A 19,049-nucleotide genomic window follows, 5' to 3' on the forward strand; every position below is an offset into this window, starting at 1 on the left:
TTCGCCTATCCCCTTCTCCTTGGGTGTTCCCCAAATCACCAGTGACCAATCTGTCAGACTTCTCTACAACCTGGGCTTTTTCATCTGGCTCTGAATACTCACTTCACTTTAATACGACTGCCAACGACTCTCCCCCTTTGACTCAGCACTAGACGGATGGGAACTATAATGTGTTTTGTCTCCTTATCCCCAAAACTCAGCAGACTCAGGGTTCAATACGGTCGGTGGGTGAAGGAATAGATTCATGGAGATGGGGGAGGTTACAATCTGTTTTACCTGTCTCTGCAGATGTTTTCTTGACCTAAGCTGTGTACTCTCGCTATCCTTTCCTAAGTGCTACCATATTTGAGTTTTGCCATGAAGGGACTGTCTTCTAGATGGGAAAAATCACTGGCCTCTTCTAACCAGAGTGTCCAGTGTTCTCTGCTAGTAAATTATAGAAGTGGAAGCTAAAGTCTTGACGGTGACCTTCAGTGTCCTTCCAGACTGGTTCACTCCACTCCTATGATGTTTCTGACAACATTTCCTGTAATCTAGGCTTTATCACATTTCTGCTCCAACCACACAGACCTCCTTCCTAAACCCTGAGAACACAGGGCTGGCTCCCACCTTAGGGTCTTTGCAAGTGTCCAGAATGATAAAATCTTCTTCCTCCAAATAGCTACAATTTCAGGTCTTTGCCCAAACGTCACCATCTCAGTGATGCCTTCTTTAACTACCCCTGGCTGCCTCAGATTTCCTATATTCTGGGTTCTCCACTTTGTTTTTTTATCTCCACAGTGTCTATCGTCTGGCACACTATGTATTTTAATTGTCTCTATGAATGGAAGCTCCCTCTAAGAAGGGATTTTGTCTGTTTCATTCCCTGCCAAATCTCCAGCATCCAGTTCTCAGTACACAGCAGGTGCTCAGTGATTTATCTTCCACACTAGGTAATGGTTTTCAAGTTTTTAAAAAGCAGCACAAACAAAAAACAACACAACAGACAACCTGATTTTTAAAATGGGCAAAGGACTTGAATAGACATTTCTCTGAAGAACATATACTGAGGTCCAATACACAATGAAAAAATGCTCAGCATCACTAATTATTAGGGAAATGCAAACCAAAACTACAGTGAAATACTACCTCACACCCATTAGAATGATTACTGTATTCATGGAAAAACAGAAAACAACAAGTGCTGGTGAAGATGTGGAGAAACAGGAGCCCCTCTCCGTTGCTGGTAGGAATGTAAAATGGTGCAGCCACTGCGGAAAACCACGGCAGTCCCTCAGAAACTCAGACAGAATTATCATATGCTTCATCAAATCCTCCCTCTAGGTATATAGCGCAAAGAATTGAAAGCAGGAACTCAAAGAGGTATTTGTTCACCTATGTTCACAACAGCATTATTCAGAATAGCTGAAAGGTAAAAAAATTCTGGCTCACATGACAACATGGGCAAAACCTTGAGAATATTATGCTAAGTGAAATAAGCCAGGAACAAAAAGGCAGATATGGTATCATTCTACTTATGTGAGGTACCTGCAGTGGTCAACTCATGGAGGCAGGAAATAGACTGGTGGTCGCCAAGGCACGAAGGGAGAAAAGGGGAGAGTTCGTGCTGAATGAATACAGAGTTTCAGTTTGAGAACCTGAAAAAGTTCTGGAGATGATGATGGTGATGGTTGTACAAATACATGAATATACTTAATGCCACTGAACTACATGCCTAAAATTGGTAAATTTTATGTTACATACATTTGACCACAATTTTAAAAAAGCAATAGAAGGTCAACTCTTGTCTTAAACTCAGTAAGAAGCGTAACAGGTAAGGCAGATAGAAGTGAAATTGCCGCAGTCGGAGCCAGAATGGAGCCCCAGGGTTCTCCACTCTGCTGGCTTCCTGCTCTTGGAAAATGGACCCCACCACAATTGGGAACCGCCACAGAGGAGGGTCAAAGCTCCATCTCAAAGTGCTTATGCACTGGTTTCACTGTTTTTAAGGACAAGAAGTTAAAACGTCACCCCTGGCTCCATTTCTATAAGGAACTTAGTAAAAAGGAAAAATGCCATCACCAATTGGGCCAAATGTCAACACGGACTGATTTTGAGAGAGACCACTTTAATAAACCCCAGCGGCAGGGGGAAAACATCAGGGGAAACAGCAACACTAATGCACTGGCGCTCATATTCAATGATCACGGACACCTCACACCTTCTGAGCCCCTTCCCATAGTAACAATCCTCAAAACAATCCTGTCAAGTAGGTATGAAAAGAACTGTGTAATCTCCAGCTCACAAGTAAAGAAACATATAAAGTTCAGTCACAGAGAATAACTGAAATGGGACTGACCTCAGGATAATAATCACTAACACTTATTACGGATTTATTAAGACACTTGCTGGACAGTTTTCCACAGACTGTTGGGAGTTCATATTTCCAATCAGCCTCCTTCTACCATTTGGTAGTTACTGCTGCTGTTATTCCTTTGTAGAGTAGGCAAACTGAGGCTCAAAGAACAACCATCCCAAAATCAAGGAGCTAAAGTGGTAGACTGCACAGCCACTTCACTCCAGGGCCTCTGCACTTAACCATCACCATTCTATACTGTCCATCTGAGTCCTCAGCTCTGGCTCTTTGGAAAAGGCCTTCCTTCAACCTAGAAAACACGTACGACTGATAAATTCCCCTAAGTCAACTCTAAATTAAACTAGTACTAACAAAATAATAATTATTATTCCCTGAGCATAGTTGCAATGAGACACTATTGCTAAAAGTAAGAATAGATTCCTAGATATTTAAAAATCCTATGAAAATTGTTATGCAAAAGTATCCTCAAGATGATCAGAATGCATAGTCACATTTGGGTTTGTCCATTCTGTGTCTCCTGATTTTCCCAGGAAACATCTCTCTATAAATCAAATAATCTTCTGGCAGACTGAGTGTTAATGACTCGCTGACCTTTGCTGAGAGCTTCTTCAGAGCTTTCTGAGGATATGGCTGCTTTATTTTCCAGAAACTGGAGACAGGAGAAGTATTTTGTCGTTTTTCAAGAGTGTTCAGTCTGCAAGGCCACCTCGTGGGCTGCAAGAGTTTTGGGCCAACTGGAACAGGTATTAATTTGGAAGAACGTCAGGCATGGGCTGCAAATGGGTGACTATCATGGGCAGGCAAGGAGGAGAAAAGGGCCGAGTCACGGCAGGGCTTGAAGCCAGAGTTACTTCCACCCCTCAGGAGAGGCTTTCAGACTATTTCCTTACAAAGACCTAGAAGTGGATTCTTTGAAACCACCAAACATTGTATGTGTATGTCAATGATTACAATAAGTGCTAGATACGTATGGTGTGGTTGTTTCATTTACTTTGTGTTAAAAACCTAATCACAAGCTCATCATACATGTGTCACCTCCAGCTTGGAATGTGTGATTCCCCAATGATAAGCCCGCCACCCCACTAACTCAGGGGACACTGCTTTCTCACTTCCATTCCAGACTTAGGGGAAGCCCTAATGTCTTCCAGTGGGACCACAGTGTGCGCCATTCCCCTCACCTGAAACCCAAGGATGAAGAAGGGTCTTACCGAGTTCTCCTTCAGCTGCAGCCCTTCCCCATTGGGAAGGGAGGACCGTCTCTTGGATGAGTTCCTGTTTGGGGTTGAGGTCATGGCCCCTGCCTTCTTCTTCACAGTGAGCACTTCACAGCTGGCTTGGTCTTCATTGTGTGTGCTCTTCCCAGCATTGATAACCCTGGAGAAGAAGCCAGAAAAGCTGGTCAGACAGAATGATAAAGCTGAGAGCACAGTCCCTTGTCAAGGATCAGCCAAGACAGTCTCTACAAGTGGCCCGGAACTATAGCCCAGCTTAATGCAAAGAACATTATGGTCTTGGTATTTTATGTTCCCAAATAAATGCATTTTTCAAAAAATGGAATTATGTTAGCACACATTAAAGTATTTACTAACGAAGTTGTTTTGAGACTGTTCACCTTCACAGGTGTCTGACAGATGTGATCAACTCCGCTGACCGATTCTAGTCAAAACACACAAGGCAATCACTCTTTCGGGTTAAGGACAGCGAATTTGTTGGCAATTGCAATGAAGACAGATAATCTGGCTCAGGGAATTCTGTTTCACTTCTCCAAGTGATAAAGAGCAAAACCTTCATCAATCTTATCAAAGTACATGGTAGTCATTTACAGCATATCGTAAAAATCCAAGGTAACAGAGAACCATATTTCACTACTGCCATACCCATTTCTGCTTTACACAAAGGCAAGCGAATGGATCAAAGGTTTACTCTTTTAAAACTATTTTTAACGTCTTGTCTTTTTTCCTGTAGAATAACACTTATCACACTGGGCTATAGGCACTCTGATTTGGACACCAAGACATATAATAGTAGTATCATGGCATGTTGACACTGCTTTGCTCTAATTACTAAATGTTTTAAGCATAGAAACGCTTCAGGAACACACGCTCCATCATTCCTGCACCTTTTTCTCTATCAGGTGACTATAGCATCAAGTCTGGTGTTTCTGCACCAGTTTCTTCTTGAGTAATTAAGCAGCAGCTAAAACAGATTTCCTTAAAGATATTTCTCCTTGATCCGCCACTGCCCATGTTTCCTTTCTAAAACTTCAATAGTGTCGCAGTACTGACAGAATGAGTGTGGAGTTTATAGAACTCAGTAGCAAGGAAAGAAAAGGATTTTCTCTTTTTAAGGCAAGCTAAATAAAAATTCACTTTATAAGTGTGGTGTGTACACTGCTCTATTAATTGAGTTGCACAGCCTCCTCCTCACAGTTAAAATTATTTGTAAATGACTTTTTAAAAATCTTTTCATTCTACAGTAATTATAGGCTCACAGTAAATTGCAAAAATAGTACACAGTCCCATGTATCTTTTGACCAACTCCCCAAACGGTAACATCTTATGTAAGACAGTACAATATCGAAACCGAGAAAATGACATTGATACAACACTTTCACCCAGACTCCTGACCTTATTCAAATTTCACCAGTTCTTACATTAAATAGCTTTTAGTACTAAAAATGGTATCAATCTCCGTAAGCCAACACCCACATGGCACAACCAAATAGGAAAGGAAAGCAAATTGAGACTCGAGTGCCGCAAGATCTAAGCAAGCGAGTTTCAAGCACGCTCCTGTCAAACTCTGGAATTCTACTGAGGCATTTCAGACATTTTTACATTTTGTTTTTAAAATGTATACGGATTTTTAAAAATGCACTAATTTAAAAATTCATTCCCATCTGTACATGTGAACGAATACATGCTGGTTAATACACTTTGGGCAGCTTCAGCATAGTAAGCCATCTAGCTTTTCTCTTCAACCAACCATACCATTGATTGGAAAGAGAATTATTTTTTAATTACTATTACTTATCTGCAAGTTCTAACAAAAAGATCTTATCAGTCATCTACTTCCTCAATTTCAAATTTCTGTATTAATCGAAATTGCTTCACTGGTCTTACTGGGTTTACTATGAATTTCAACTTAAGCACACACACACACACACACACACACACACACACACACACAAATATATATATATAAAAAATATATTTTTTATATATTTATATTATATATATTTATATTATATATTATATTATATATATTTATATTATATATTATATATATATTTATATTTATATATATTATATATATATTTTTTTTTCTTTTCTTTTTTGAGATGGAGTCTCACTCTGTCGCCCAGGCTAGAGTGCAGTGGTGCGGTCTCATTGCAACCTCCCCCTCCCAGGTTCAAGTGATTATCCTGTCTCAGCCTCCCAAGTAGCTGGGACTACAGGAACGCATCATCACACCTGGCTAATTTTTTGTATTTTTAGTAGAGACAGGGTTTCACCATGTTGGCTAGGCTGGTCTCAAACTCCTGCCTCAGGTGATTCACCCACCTCGGCCTCCCAAAGTGCTGGGACTACAGGCGTGAGCCACAGCACCTGGCCGACTTAAGCATATTTTTATCAACAAAAGCCTATGTTTACTCATTTCACATATTACAGTATTTCCAAAGATTTGTCTTTAAATAGACTTTGCTTACAAAGTTTGACAATGATTGTCCTGAGGCCTGTGTAAGGAAATGGGCATCCTTGCTGATCGAGGTCAAATTGGCCTGGAGTGCTCATCACACACTCTCAGGGGCTGAGGGCTGGGGAGAGGGATGATTCTATGTCTATTTTCTTGCCCCACCTTTACCCTCTCTCCTCTTAGGAAAGACATTTTCATATGGCTTAAGGATAAAATGTAAATACTGACGACACAATGAGGCTACCTGCATGACAATGATTAATTCTACCACATTTACTGCCAGAGCTAAATAACTTACCCCAAGCTCCACAGCCAGGAAGTGGCATAGCTGGGATTCAGAATGAACGTACCTTGACCCCTAACCTGACCTCTTCCAACCTTGGGGACATCAGTCTGTGACAGGCTGAGCTGGACTGAGGGGTAGCACAGAATAAGCAAATCAGGCAAGGGGCGAGGCCTGAGAGGAAGGGGAATTATTTCTTTGCATCTCTGGCTATTGGAGGAGTCTGGGCAAAGGTCCAGGAAGGGGGAAAGAACAGGTGGCTCAGATCCGCCTGTCCTTAGAGAAGCTGAAGCTGTCCAGGCCAAGTCACTACGGGGCTTGCTGCTGAAGCTCACAGTACAGAACATGCATTCATCTGGAACATCCCTTTTACATCTCTCCTCAGAGAAGCAAGCCAGGCAGGGGAGGGAGGTACGAAATACCACCTGCCTCCTCCCAGTCACTGGGGACAGCAAATTCCCAATATGTTTGGGTGAATTGTGTACTGGATCATGTTAGACCACCACGGTGTCCCAAATGAGTGCCTTCCCTGGGGAAAGCTCAATCAGAGGTTCAGCTGGGAAAACTTGTTCACGACCACCATCCCTCCACACTGTCATCCATACAAGATCCCTGGCTGCTATTTCCAGAACTTGGCATCACTCTGACCATTGGCACCCAATCCTGGGTTGTAGAAAGGTGTTTTTTCCTTTGAGTTTTGTTTTTTGAACCAAGAAAGCATTGCTGATCTCCAATAGCTACGTGCCAGGCTGACTCATCCACCACTGCTTCCAACAGACAACAAAGCTACTATAATTACATAAATCACGAATCCCTGTCCCCTTAATGTGCTCCGTCTCTCATCTTTCTCCCAGTGGTTATAAACTCCAAAGATGACCTAACTTCAGCAAGAGGTCTTAGAAACTTCCCTGTACGCATATGAGAAACCAGTGACCCGCAGGACCGTGACTGGCACAAGGTCACATAGCTAAATGTGAACACACTTTCGAGTTCTGAGAGCTCTGCTTCAGCTCTTGGGTTGTTTTATTTTCCTATTGTGCATCTATTCTTGTCAGTGCTCGGTTCAGAGGTCTGTCCTGCAATGACTCAAACCCAGAGAATTGTGAAGGAACAATGACCACCCTTACTTTGCTGTTTCATGTTGAATATAGCTTACGAATAACACTCACGAAGGATCAGACAGTCAGAAATGTCAATCTAACGGGAAGATGGCGGTCCCACCTCTGCAAGCCTATTTTGTCAGAAACGATGACCATTCAGATGATAAAATATTAATTTAAATATTAAATTTTAAATATCAATTTAGAATCCGTTTAAAAAACCAACACAGCTCTTATCCCTTATATTATTTAAACTTCCCTACTCCACACAGCTTTAGTAGAAAAGCCTCCTTCTTCTCAATCTCATTTGGCTTTAACAAGTTTGACCAGTATCATCTTGAACATTTTATTTTGCACTTCAAAGGTAAATTCTTTATTTACTAAATATAAACAAAATCTTTAATTTTATAAAAAGTAACTGAGAAAAACTTTGTTTCCCAAGCTGAGGAGCAGCATGCTGCGAGCAGATTCAACAGTTTCCTCAAAGGCAGGTGTAGCAGAAGCACCACTCCCTCGCTGTATGCTCCAGCATCACGTCAGTACCACCTTGAGGTCAACCAGAAAGAAGACTATACTATCTACATTCTTGGCCTAAACAATACTTACACATGATGCTTATTTTGAAGGCTTTAAAAAAAAATGCTGGCGGACAATGAATCATCATGCCTTCGGTCACATTACTTTTCAATTACAAAGAGGGAAAATATTTTTCTTGAAATTAAACTGGAGGTAGTAAGTCATGGTGGTTTTTAACAAAAACTATCTCCCTAGAATATAGCGCATAGCAGGTGCTCAACAAATGTTTACTGAATGAATTTGACAGAAATCAACTCTGCTACTTCCTAGATGCAGATAATGGTATCTCACAGTTTCTGAGAGCTATGTATGTGCCAGAGACTGCTGTTAGTATTTTATAGAAAGAAATTAACTCATTTCATCCTCCTGTCAATTCTATGCGGTAGCTGCCATGTTATTCCTTTTTTAAATGAAGTCACAGCTAGTGACTGGCAGAGTAGGTTGGTCAAGTTACTTGACTTTTGTAAATCTCAGTTCCTTAGCTGTACTTAATGGACTAAATTCCATGACTTACTAAAATTGTGTGTGCATGCGTGTGTGTGTGTGTGTGTGTGTGTGTGTGTGTGTGTGTGTTGGGGAGGGGGGCTTTAGTCATCACAATTAAAGACATGAGTAATTTTGAAGTTTGGATTAAGTTCAAGTAGGAAAAATGTTAGAGGATGAAAGGGAAGCATAGCTACTGCCTCCTCAATATGTAAAGTTTATACCCAGTTGGTTCAACTCTTGATTAGAACGACAACAAGACACATCTTTGCCATTTAATGTGGCAAAGTTAAATTTATTTATGCACTGCTTTAACCTACCAGCCTACCTTCAACTGAACCAAAACACCTAAGATTTTCCCCCTTATAAAAATATGCAAACACAGGCCTTTAAAAACTTGAAAGTAAAAAATCCTGTATGTATATCAGATATAGCTTGAAATTATAACCTAAATCTCAGCCATGAACATGCAGTGAGATCATAGCAATAGCAGAATCTACTTTAAAAAAGCCAACAATTCATTCTGTGTTACCATGATACACACACTTGGAAAAGTCATTTTTTTTTCTATTTGTAAAATACTCTAGTCAATTTTTTTGTGTGTAATCAATGCTACCTCAATTTCAGCAGAAAAGTCTTGCTTTTAGATGGAACTGTTAAACTGTCAAGTTATCTGCTCATAAACCTGACTTCAAGGACACTCATCTGATGACATGGCACTTAGAAAGCCTCCCTATCCGTCAACACAAAGTACCTCAAGTATTCTCACGTAGTGAGTCCTGACACAAAGGCCATGGGCCTCAGAACAGTTTTCAGCAGATTTACAGAAGACAGCCAATCAACAAATGACAGATTAGACATTTTCTTGAAGGTTTCCCATGTGCCACATACGGTGCTAAATACTTCACAGGTGACAACATCATTCAACACCAACACCCTCTCCCTCCCCAGCATGAGGCACTCAGCATAGTGCAGAAGGCAGGAACACGGACAATGGTCAGAGAGACGTGGTTCAAACTTGGTCTCTGTTCATTACTAGATCTAGCTGTGGGTTCTTAGGCAAATTACTTTCTTCCCCTAAAATACAGGTAATAGTCACTTCCCATCAGAAAAGAGTTGTGAGAACTAAATGCTCTAGCATGAAAACTATTTGATAAGTGCCTGGTACATAGTGAGCACTCAAAATATGTTATTTAATAATACACCAAACGCAAAACTAGCTGCCTCTTCTGTCAGGACCCGGGGACGTTATCCAGCCATGCCAGTTAGAGGAGAATCTCCTCCTGCCCCTCCGATTCCATCAGCATCCCACTGCCTTCCTCAGGAACAAAAGGCCAGACATCCAGAGCCTTCGGAGACGTGACACTTCCCAGAACAGGGACCTCCTCTGAGCCCTCTTCTCAAGCCACATATGTGACCGTGGTCTGTACATAGGAGAACACCCGCATGGTTCTGAACATGCTGCTTCCAGATCTGCCCTCCCACACCAGCTCTGGGCCCCCGGGTTCCTGGACTCAGAAGCACAGGTCTCAGAAGCACAGAAAAAGGCCAAATAGAGAATACTGCTTTGTGGTTATTGTTGTCTTGCTTTGTTTTCAAGGAAATATAAAGGCCTTGACGGTTTAGGTTAAAGAGTTTACACTAAGTGTTCATACTGGTTAGCAGACAGTATTCATGTTTAAGGAGAGGTGTTTCATGAGGGCCATAAGGTGATGTGAGATTCATATATAACTAGGAGGTGGTAAAATAGTGCAGAGGGCGGGGGATAAATAACTTACTGAAGACCAAGTAAAGCTATCAATGATAAAAATTCACTTTTCCGACCGGGCACGGTGGCTCACGCCTGTCATCCCAGCACTTTGGTAAGCTGAGGCAGGTGGATCACCTGAAGTCGGGAGTTTGACACCAGCCTGACCAACATGGAGAAACCCCATCTCTACTAAAAATAAAAAATTAGCTGGGTGTGGTGACACATGCCTGTAATCCCAGCTGTTCAGGAGGTTAAGGCAGAAGAATCGCTTGAACCTGGGAGGCGGAGGTTGCGATGAGCCAAGATCGTGCCATTGCATTCCAGCCCGGGCAACAGGAGCAAAACTCCATCTCAAAAAAAAAGAAAAGAAAAGAAAAGAAAATTCTCTTTTCCAGGTAACCTCTTGGGCAACGTCTTATGTAGTTCTCTCAAGTGGTTACTGGCCATGCAGATGGGCTGAAACATAAGGACAACTTAATTCCTAGCTGCAGTAATAACCTTTCATTCTTGGGGTGCTGAAAAACCACAGCTCTGACCAGGAACCTAAGCCTTTGATAACAGCCATCAGCTAAACCAGCTGGATGGCCAGTCAGAAGATCCATCAAGAATAGCTTCTCCCAGAGGGTTTCAGCCGGCTCCAGGCGGCAGGGGACAGGAGGTCATCCCAGCCTGTTCACAATCCGTGACTAGGGAGGAGAAAGGATGGTAAAAAATGAATTTGCTTTGGTGTTTGGCTTTCATGTTTTGGAAGGTGGCTAAGTAACATCTCATGACTTGTGCGGTCACGTGGCCGGGCAGTCTAAGTGCCATCTTGTGGAGGAAGTCGCGTGGTAAAGGCAGATTAAACACAGGCTAGAAGAGGTCCTTCAGTCACCCCCCAACCTTATACCCTCTGGCTCCCAGGCTCTCTCTGCGGCTAAGAGCATTGACCAACAAGGGGTTGCAAACTGGGGTCTCAAGGACCACATTCAGCCCACGATCAGATTGGTATTTTAAACTTTTTTGTCCACAAAGTTTTCATTAAAAGGTAAATTAGTTGCCAATATTTTAAAATTGGGATATTTACATTAAAAATCTTAATTTTTCAGTTTCTTTGGAAAATTAATACATCCAGCTGCACATGTCACACTCTTGAGTAACAACAATCAGCTGGCCCTGAGGGGAGGCTGGCCCCTATGAGAAAGAACATGTCCTTGCTAGTTTACCCCAGATCTTACTCCATCTACTTTTGTCACTGAAGTGACCAGCCTGGCCTCAGGGGCATTTAAATCTGTAACCTTGCAGTTAGAGCTCTGTGACTTTATGAGTAAATCCAAAAAGTAGATACATAGTATATGTTGATTAAAATAATTATTTAAAAAATATTTATTGTATGACCATAGGGATAAGTCAAGATGACAAGGACATGGTTTCTACTCTCAAGGAGCCTATAGTCATCTATTTTAGTTTTAGTCCTTCTGGGTTTCAGACACAAAATACCACTCATGGCTGTAATCCCAGCACTTTGGGAGGCCAAGGCAGGAGAATCATTTGAGGCCAGGAGTTTGAGACCAGCCTGGTCAATATGGTAGGACCCCATTTCTACAAAAAAAAAAAAAAAAAAACACCCAGTGTGGTGGTGTGTGCCTGTAACCTCAGCTACTTGAAAGGCTGAAGTGAAAGAATTGCTTGAGCCCAGGGGAAATTGGAGGCTGCAGTGAGCTATGACCATGCCACGGTACTCCAGTGTGGGTAATAGAGTGAGATCCTGTCTCTTTGAAAAAAAAAAAAAGAGACAGAAATTAAAAAACAAACAAACAACAACAAAAAAAAACACCATTAAACTGGTGGCTTATAAACAATAGAAATTCATTTCTCACAGTTTTGAAGGCTGAGAAGTCCAAGTTCAAGACATCAGCCAATTTTTATGTCTGGTGAGGGCCCTCTTTCTGCACTCTCACTGTGACCTCACATGACAGAAGGAACAAAGCAGCTCTCTGGGGCCTCTTTTCTAAGACCACTAAATCCCATTCATGAGGGCTCCATCCTCATAACCCAATCAATTTCCAAAGGCCCCACCTCCAAAAACCATCACACTGGGGTAGAGGATTTCAACATATGCACTGGGAGTGGAGGATGCAAACATTTAGTCCATTGGCCCTTGTCACAAAAACTACAATTTGCTTGGACTGATGCCATACTCAAGGCTGATGTCACAAGGGACTGAGAACACAGAGGAGACAAGTCAACAAAAGAAGAGTCAGGGAAAGTATCACAGATGAAGAGGCATCTGAGCTCAGTGTTATAGAATGAAGTAAATCAACACTCAGAGAAAGGGTGAGAAAGGTTCTCTTGGCAGAGGAACAGCCTGTGAAAACAGAATGTGCTGTGAAGCTGATAAAGAGGTGTTGGGTGTGACCTAAGTATCGGCTCGGTGAGGGAGCTATGTCAGAACTAGACCACATGAGATTCTACATGAACTTTATCCTATTCAGCCTATAACCAATGGAAATTGAAATCTAAGATTGTTTAAACTAGAAACTGATATGATCACAGTTACTTTAGAAAAATAATATTTGTGGCCCAGTAGAAGATGGGTTCTAGAGGATAAATGACAAAGGAAGAACTCAGGCAGAGTCTCTTACAATAGACCTAGTGACAAGGTTGTGAACCAAACAATGGCTCTTGGTGAAAGGGAAGAGAGGAGACAAATGAACCCAGAAGTCCTAGTAAAACCTGCTGGACATGGGTTATGAAGAAGAGAGAAAAGAGGATGAATCCCATGCTTCCAAAATGGCAGAATGAGGAGCATGAGGTGCCACTGATAATGAAGGGAGATGAGAAGGTGAAACAAGTCTTGGTGGTGGGGAGTTCTGAGGGATGAGATAATGCAATTGGTTTTAGGTCAATGAACAGAGTTCAAGGTACCAGAAATTTCAAAGTCAGTAGCTGCCAAGTTCAACTTAAACAGGGAGGGCAAGCGATTGCCCATGGGCCAAAGCTGGACACCGCTTGCTTTTGCACAGCCTGTAAGTTAAGAATGATTTTTATATTTTTAGTAGGTGGGGAAAATAAAGAATATTTCATGTTCACATTATGTAAAATTCAAATTTCAGTGTCCATAAATAAAGTTTGGCTGGAACACAGCCACATTCATTCATTTACATATTGTCTCTCTTGTGGTTTTTATACTATAATGGCAGAGTTATTAGTAGTTGCAACAGGGACTGTCTGGCTCACAAAGCCTAAATTATTTACTATTTGGACCTTTACAGAAATGTGTGCTGACTTCTGAACTTATTAGTTTGAATTCTCTGAAACTGTTTTTTCAGATCAAAAACAGTTGAAGACTGACAATTTCACATAGTTACACATAATACATAGGGGAAGCAAAAGAGAGAGTTGCAGGTTTGCGTAGGACTTAACATGCATCTTGGTGTTATTAGTAACATTAGCTGTGGATACACTTTGCTCTACCATTTGGAGGCCGGCACTAATTTCTATCCCCTTCACCAAAATAATTAAATAACTGAGAATGAAAAAACAAACAAGAGAAGATATAATGTTTTCCCATAGGTTTTCCCACACAAATGTCTGTGTTTTCGTCTTCCTATTGGTTGTTTAGAAATGAACATTTAGCATAGTAAAAATGAAAATCAGAAAGTCACCTCTGTGTATTTCCTTTCAATAATCCTCTGGGTCTTCTTGGCAAAATCACTAATACTACCAATGTCCAACTTCCTTATTTAAATTTAAATTAGGAAGTCTGTGCTCTGTCAGATGCTGGAACAATTCCCATACAAGGCCCCAGAGCTGCTCTGTTGGAGCCAAGTAAAATCAAAATAAAGGCCAATCCAAATAAGACTTAAGTGTTGAAATTTACATAAAATAAAGCAGAAAAATGGTTTTTGCAGGTTTAGAACAATATCATTTGTTTACAGCTATTTGAATCTGTGATTAAGGAAAAAAAATGTACTGCTTTTCTAAAGATCAGGTTTTTTTTTTTTTTTTAATTTACCAACTATATCAGTACTATCAGCAATGTGAGAAATTTTTTTTAAACAAAGCAAAAGTCAGTTTCAAATATGTATTTAATAAACCCAAACTTTAAAAAGCTTGAAACTAATAAAATATGAAATCAAAAGACAGAAGTATTCTAATCTCAACAGACATTAGATAAAATACACACATTTTTAATTGACAGATGCCTCAGAAGTCCCAGACACCACCTAGGCTTTCTCCTTGTTGCTGGATAAAGTATTGGACTATCTGGGCCTCTGGTATTTTCCTTTCAAACTTTAAAATAACACAAGAGGAATAAAGTTATACAGAAGGGGATTGTTATGTAGTAGGGAGGGTTTTAAGCCCTGACTTGTGAGTAATTTTTAAAAAGGTGCTATTCATCTTCACATAGGAGTCCACTCCACCTAAACATACAGCAGAGCAGGAAACATGGGAGTGAGGGGCAGGTAGACAGGTTTTTCTCTGCTAGAAATTCGAGACGCAGTCTCATATAGCTTTTAAGAGCAGAGAGACTCTGGAACCAGACTCCCTAGGTTTGAATCCTGGATCCGCAAGTTAGTAGCTGCACAACTTTTGGCAAGTTATTTCCCTGTGCCTCAGTTTCTCATAAGATGGGGATAATTAACAGTATTTTTCTCATATGGTAGTTGTCTGACTGTTGTAAAAAAAAGAACTGTTAAAAGCGTTTTATAGGCCGGGCACGGTGGCTCACACTTGTAATCACAGAACTGTGGGAGGCCAAGGCAGGCAGATCGCTTGAGGTCAGGAGTCTGAGACCAGTGTGAACACGGTGAAACCCCGTCTCTAATAAAAATACAAAAATTAAATGGGCATGGCGGCACCTGCCTGTATCTACTCAGGAGGCTGAGGCATGAGAATTGTTTGAACTGGGGAGACGGAGGTTGCAGTGAATTGAGATGGCACCACTGCACTCCAGCCTGAGTGACAGAGCAAGGCTGTCTCAAAAACAAAAACAAAAAAGAAACGGCCAGGCACATTGGCTCATGCCTGTAATCCCAGCACTGTGCGAGGCCAAGGCGGGTAGATCACAAGGTCAGGAGATCGAGACCATGCTGGCCAACATGGTAAAACCCCGTCTCTACTAAAATACAAAAAATTAGCTGGGCATGGTGGCACATGCCTATAGTCTCAGCTACTTGGGAGGCTGAGGCAGGAGAATTCCTTGAACCTGGGAGGCCCAGGTTGCAGTGAGCTGAGATCCCACCAGTGCCCTCCAGCCTGGGCAACAGAGCAATACTCTGTCTCAAAAAAAAAGAAAAAGTGCTTTATACTTAACAACTTAGTTAATGCTTTTAACTGTAAATACGAGAAAGTTGTTGTTATTATCCTCATTTTATTGGCCCCATCAATGTCATATGCATGATGATTTAGGTAAATGTCCTAGGCAAACCATTCCGACATTTTCTTTTTCTTTTTTTTTAGTCCATTTACATTTTAGGTTAATACTGTTATGGCATTTTCTTATAACAATTGAGATTTTACATTATGTACTGTGTTCACATATATGATAATCTTGCAGTTAGTTGCACAACAGACTATAAATAAAACACAGGTAACACAAGAAGGAATTGTGACATGTCACATGGTTTCAGTACCTCAATATTTTTCCAAGGCAAGCACAGTATTACTGCAAATGTACAGTAAGAGTGAGAATTAATTTTCCCCTTACTACTTTAGCCTTTTTAAACTACTTTAACTGAAAACAATCTGCTTTGCAAAATCTTTACCCTTGTGTTAGTTAACCTGCAGAGAAAGTTTGTTTCCAGATTAAAGACTGAACGTACATCAAGTAGCCCTTTGAAGATTAAAGACGGAATGATACATCAAGTAGCCCTTTGAAAACCATTTGTTATCTGATCAAATATTTTTACCTTTGTCCCCACAACCAGGGCAAAGCTCAATTAACAAGCCAAGTCTCCCTAATTTACAAGGGAAAGAACATGCTAATTCAGCCCTTGAGGCCTCAGAATAACCAATCTGAGTTTCATTTTAGGCAAACTGATTTCTCTACCCTAAGAAGGCTAGAAACTACAATGAGACTTTGCTATGCCCTTTGTCAACCTTAAATAATGAGATTCAGAAATTATGATTGAGCATAGAGTTTATTCCAGTGCAGTGCAAAGCTTAAGGATAGCCACCCGGGCAGCACGCACTCCAAATGGATGCGGTTGGTGTTCCAAAGCTGGGAAGCTAAGGTTTCACTTACATAGGTAGAAACAATTTTAGGGGGGGTTGCAGCACTTTCCCTACAAAGCCAGTATATAACATTAAGGTGATTTGCTTAGTATGGATTGCTACATTCCAAGGAAGATTGCTTTAGTATTCCTGAGGAGGAATGATGTTTGGAGGGGCAAGGGGCAAGGGGAGGGCGGGTGTCTTATCTCTGATGCTGCTTCTCCATTCCTTATCATTTACAGGAAAAAGCAGAAATTGCATCTGCATGCTACATGACGCTGGCTACATAGCCACATTCCTTCCAAGGCTCAGAATAACTTGAAGTTCCAACAGCTTAATTTCACACTTTGAAGGAGACAAATGTACCAAATGTAAGCTATTTTAAATTAGATGCTTAATATCATCCTTAAACAAAAAGGACAAGGTGGACTACCAAAATATTTCAATTAGTAAGGGTAGATGTGTTCCAAAATGTTGTGTGTTGTGTGTTTCAGTTGTGTTCCCCCATCTCAAATCACATAGCAGAGAATATGCACTCAATAAGTGTTAATTGAATGAATGAACAAATGAACTCATTTTGCCGGAACACCCCATGCGAGAGAGACTAGAATAAAGGTGTTCTATGCTTGTCTATATATTTCTTAAAGCTTACAATATTTGTTTGGAGTTTCTCATTTAATTTCTGCCTTCCATAGAAAAACTTACTTAATTATAAGCACCTCTACTAGAAAATGAGCTTGGGAGTAGGATATCTGAAAGCGACCCCTAAACATTCTCCAGCAAAGAAGTGGCTGATAGACGTCAGAGCCTACAGTACCTCTTCATCCAAATTCTACCGCTGCCTTCTGCCTTATAAGTGCTTATCCTATTAACAGTTACAGCCTACCAAGAAGGCCCTGGAGGGCCAGGATGGCTCTTTTTCAACATCAAAAGACTATTGCAAAGGAGGGAAATTTCAAAGGTCTAAGTGGGACCTGGATGTAGCAGAAAGGCAATTCTGACACTATCAGTTTGAAGCTACCCAGTCATGAATGAGTTCTTTCAGAAAGTGGGAATTCCCTTGCCTGGAAATGTCCAAAAGCTGGTTTATGGCCTCACAGGGATACCATGAGAGTCTCTGCATGGAAAGGGAAGTTCCTAAGGCTTCTTCTTCAACTGTTGAGTCTGTATCTCCATCCTCTTCTTGCCTCCATCTGCAGCTAATACAAAATCTATACTGCTTTCAGAGCTAAAATGAATTTACATGGAACATAGTTTTAGACAAGAGGAGTGGTACTTTTGCTGAGGTAATTCTCTGACACCTGGTAAACCATATTTGAGGTATGGCTAGTCTCTGTAAAATGGAAATTTCATGGACTTGACTTCCTGTCCCCAACAAGACCTTTAATATGGGGTGTACAAGGGAACCTAAAGTGCTGCTGTTCCTTGGGGCTGCAAATGTGGCTTGCTGTTCTTCTTCCCCAAACAACTTTCCCTGGGACATCTTCTTTATTCCCAAGGCTTCATTTAAGATCCAAACACTAAGCACTGCCAAAATCCTATCTACAGTACAGCTCTCCGGGGTGCCTGGTCTGAGTTTATAAATACCTTTAGAGCATCTGCATTTGCATGTTGCACACATGCAAGCTGCCCAACCCTCTACTCATTTCTCCTTCCTTCTGCTGTTTATTTCCTGTCTCAAATACCATCCTCCTTCTGCTGTTCTTTGTCTTAGTGGTCCATGAATTCCAAGGAGCATCCTTGTCCCCCCAGCTTACCACTCTCCCCACATCTAGCTTCCCAGACTGTGGGTTTGGCCTCACAACTATGACTTACATCCCCAATTCCATGGCTTGTTCAGGCCCTCATCACATCCAGCAGGCACCAATATATAAACATCCTAACCTGTCGCCTCTTCCTAGTAAATCCTGCACAGCATGGCCGGATGGACCTTTCTCAACTGTGAACGTGACCATGTCTCTCCCACGCTCAAATATCTCCAAATGGGCTCTGAAGATTTCAGGATAAAATTTAAACTTTTGGGCTAGTCATGGTGGCTCACGCCTGTAATCCCAGCACTTTGGAAGGCCGGAGCAGGTAGATCACTTGAGGTCAGTAGTTCGAGAACAGCCTGGCCAACATGGCAAAACCGTCTCTACTGAAAAACAATATAAAAATTAGCCATGGCAGGTGCCTGTAGTCCCAGCTACTCAAGAGGCTGAGATAGGAGAATCGCTTGAACCTGGGAGGAGGAGGTTGCAGCGAGCCAAAATTGCACCACTGCAATCCAGCCTGGGCGACAAAACAAGACCCTGCCTCAAAAAAAATTTTTTTTAAACTTTTTACTTACCAGATCAGTGTCTTCCTGATGGGCCCTCTGCTAATCCTCAGCTTCCCCTATCTGGTCTCCTTACACTCCCTCATCCTAAGCCATAATAAACAGCTTGTGGTTTACAAAAAAACACCCAGTTGCTACATACCATGATTCCTTCTCACATGCTTTTTCCACCCCCTGCAATGATCTAACCTCCTCTTGTCTGACAAACATCCCTTAGCCTTCAGCACTCAGTTTGCTAAGGCTGTTTTGCATGCACTTTATTGTTCTTAAACACTGCAGTGTAACCAGTAAGT

The 19,049-nt window shown here is 41.4% G+C and overlaps 1 protein-coding gene across 1 annotated transcript in view; it reads right to left on the bottom strand.

The window, feature by feature from the left end:
• Positions 1 to 19,049, bottom strand: part of PPM1H (protein phosphatase, Mg2+/Mn2+ dependent 1H) — a 287,339-nt gene that overhangs the window by 182,915 nt on the left and 85,375 nt on the right. The window contains exon 2 of the mRNA XM_021670238.2: positions 3,565 to 3,730. Within this exon, the coding sequence (XP_021525913.1) occupies positions 3,565 to 3,730 (166 nt within the window). The remainder of the gene's footprint in view (positions 1 to 3,564; positions 3,731 to 19,049) is intronic.

The sequence above is a fragment of the Aotus nancymaae genome, unplaced genomic scaffold (genome assembly GCF_030222135.1).
Source record: "Aotus nancymaae isolate 86718 unplaced genomic scaffold, 86718_ANA_hifiasm-v0.15.2.pri h1tg000016l, whole genome shotgun sequence".
Lineage (NCBI taxonomy): Eukaryota > Metazoa > Chordata > Mammalia > Primates > Aotidae > Aotus > Aotus nancymaae.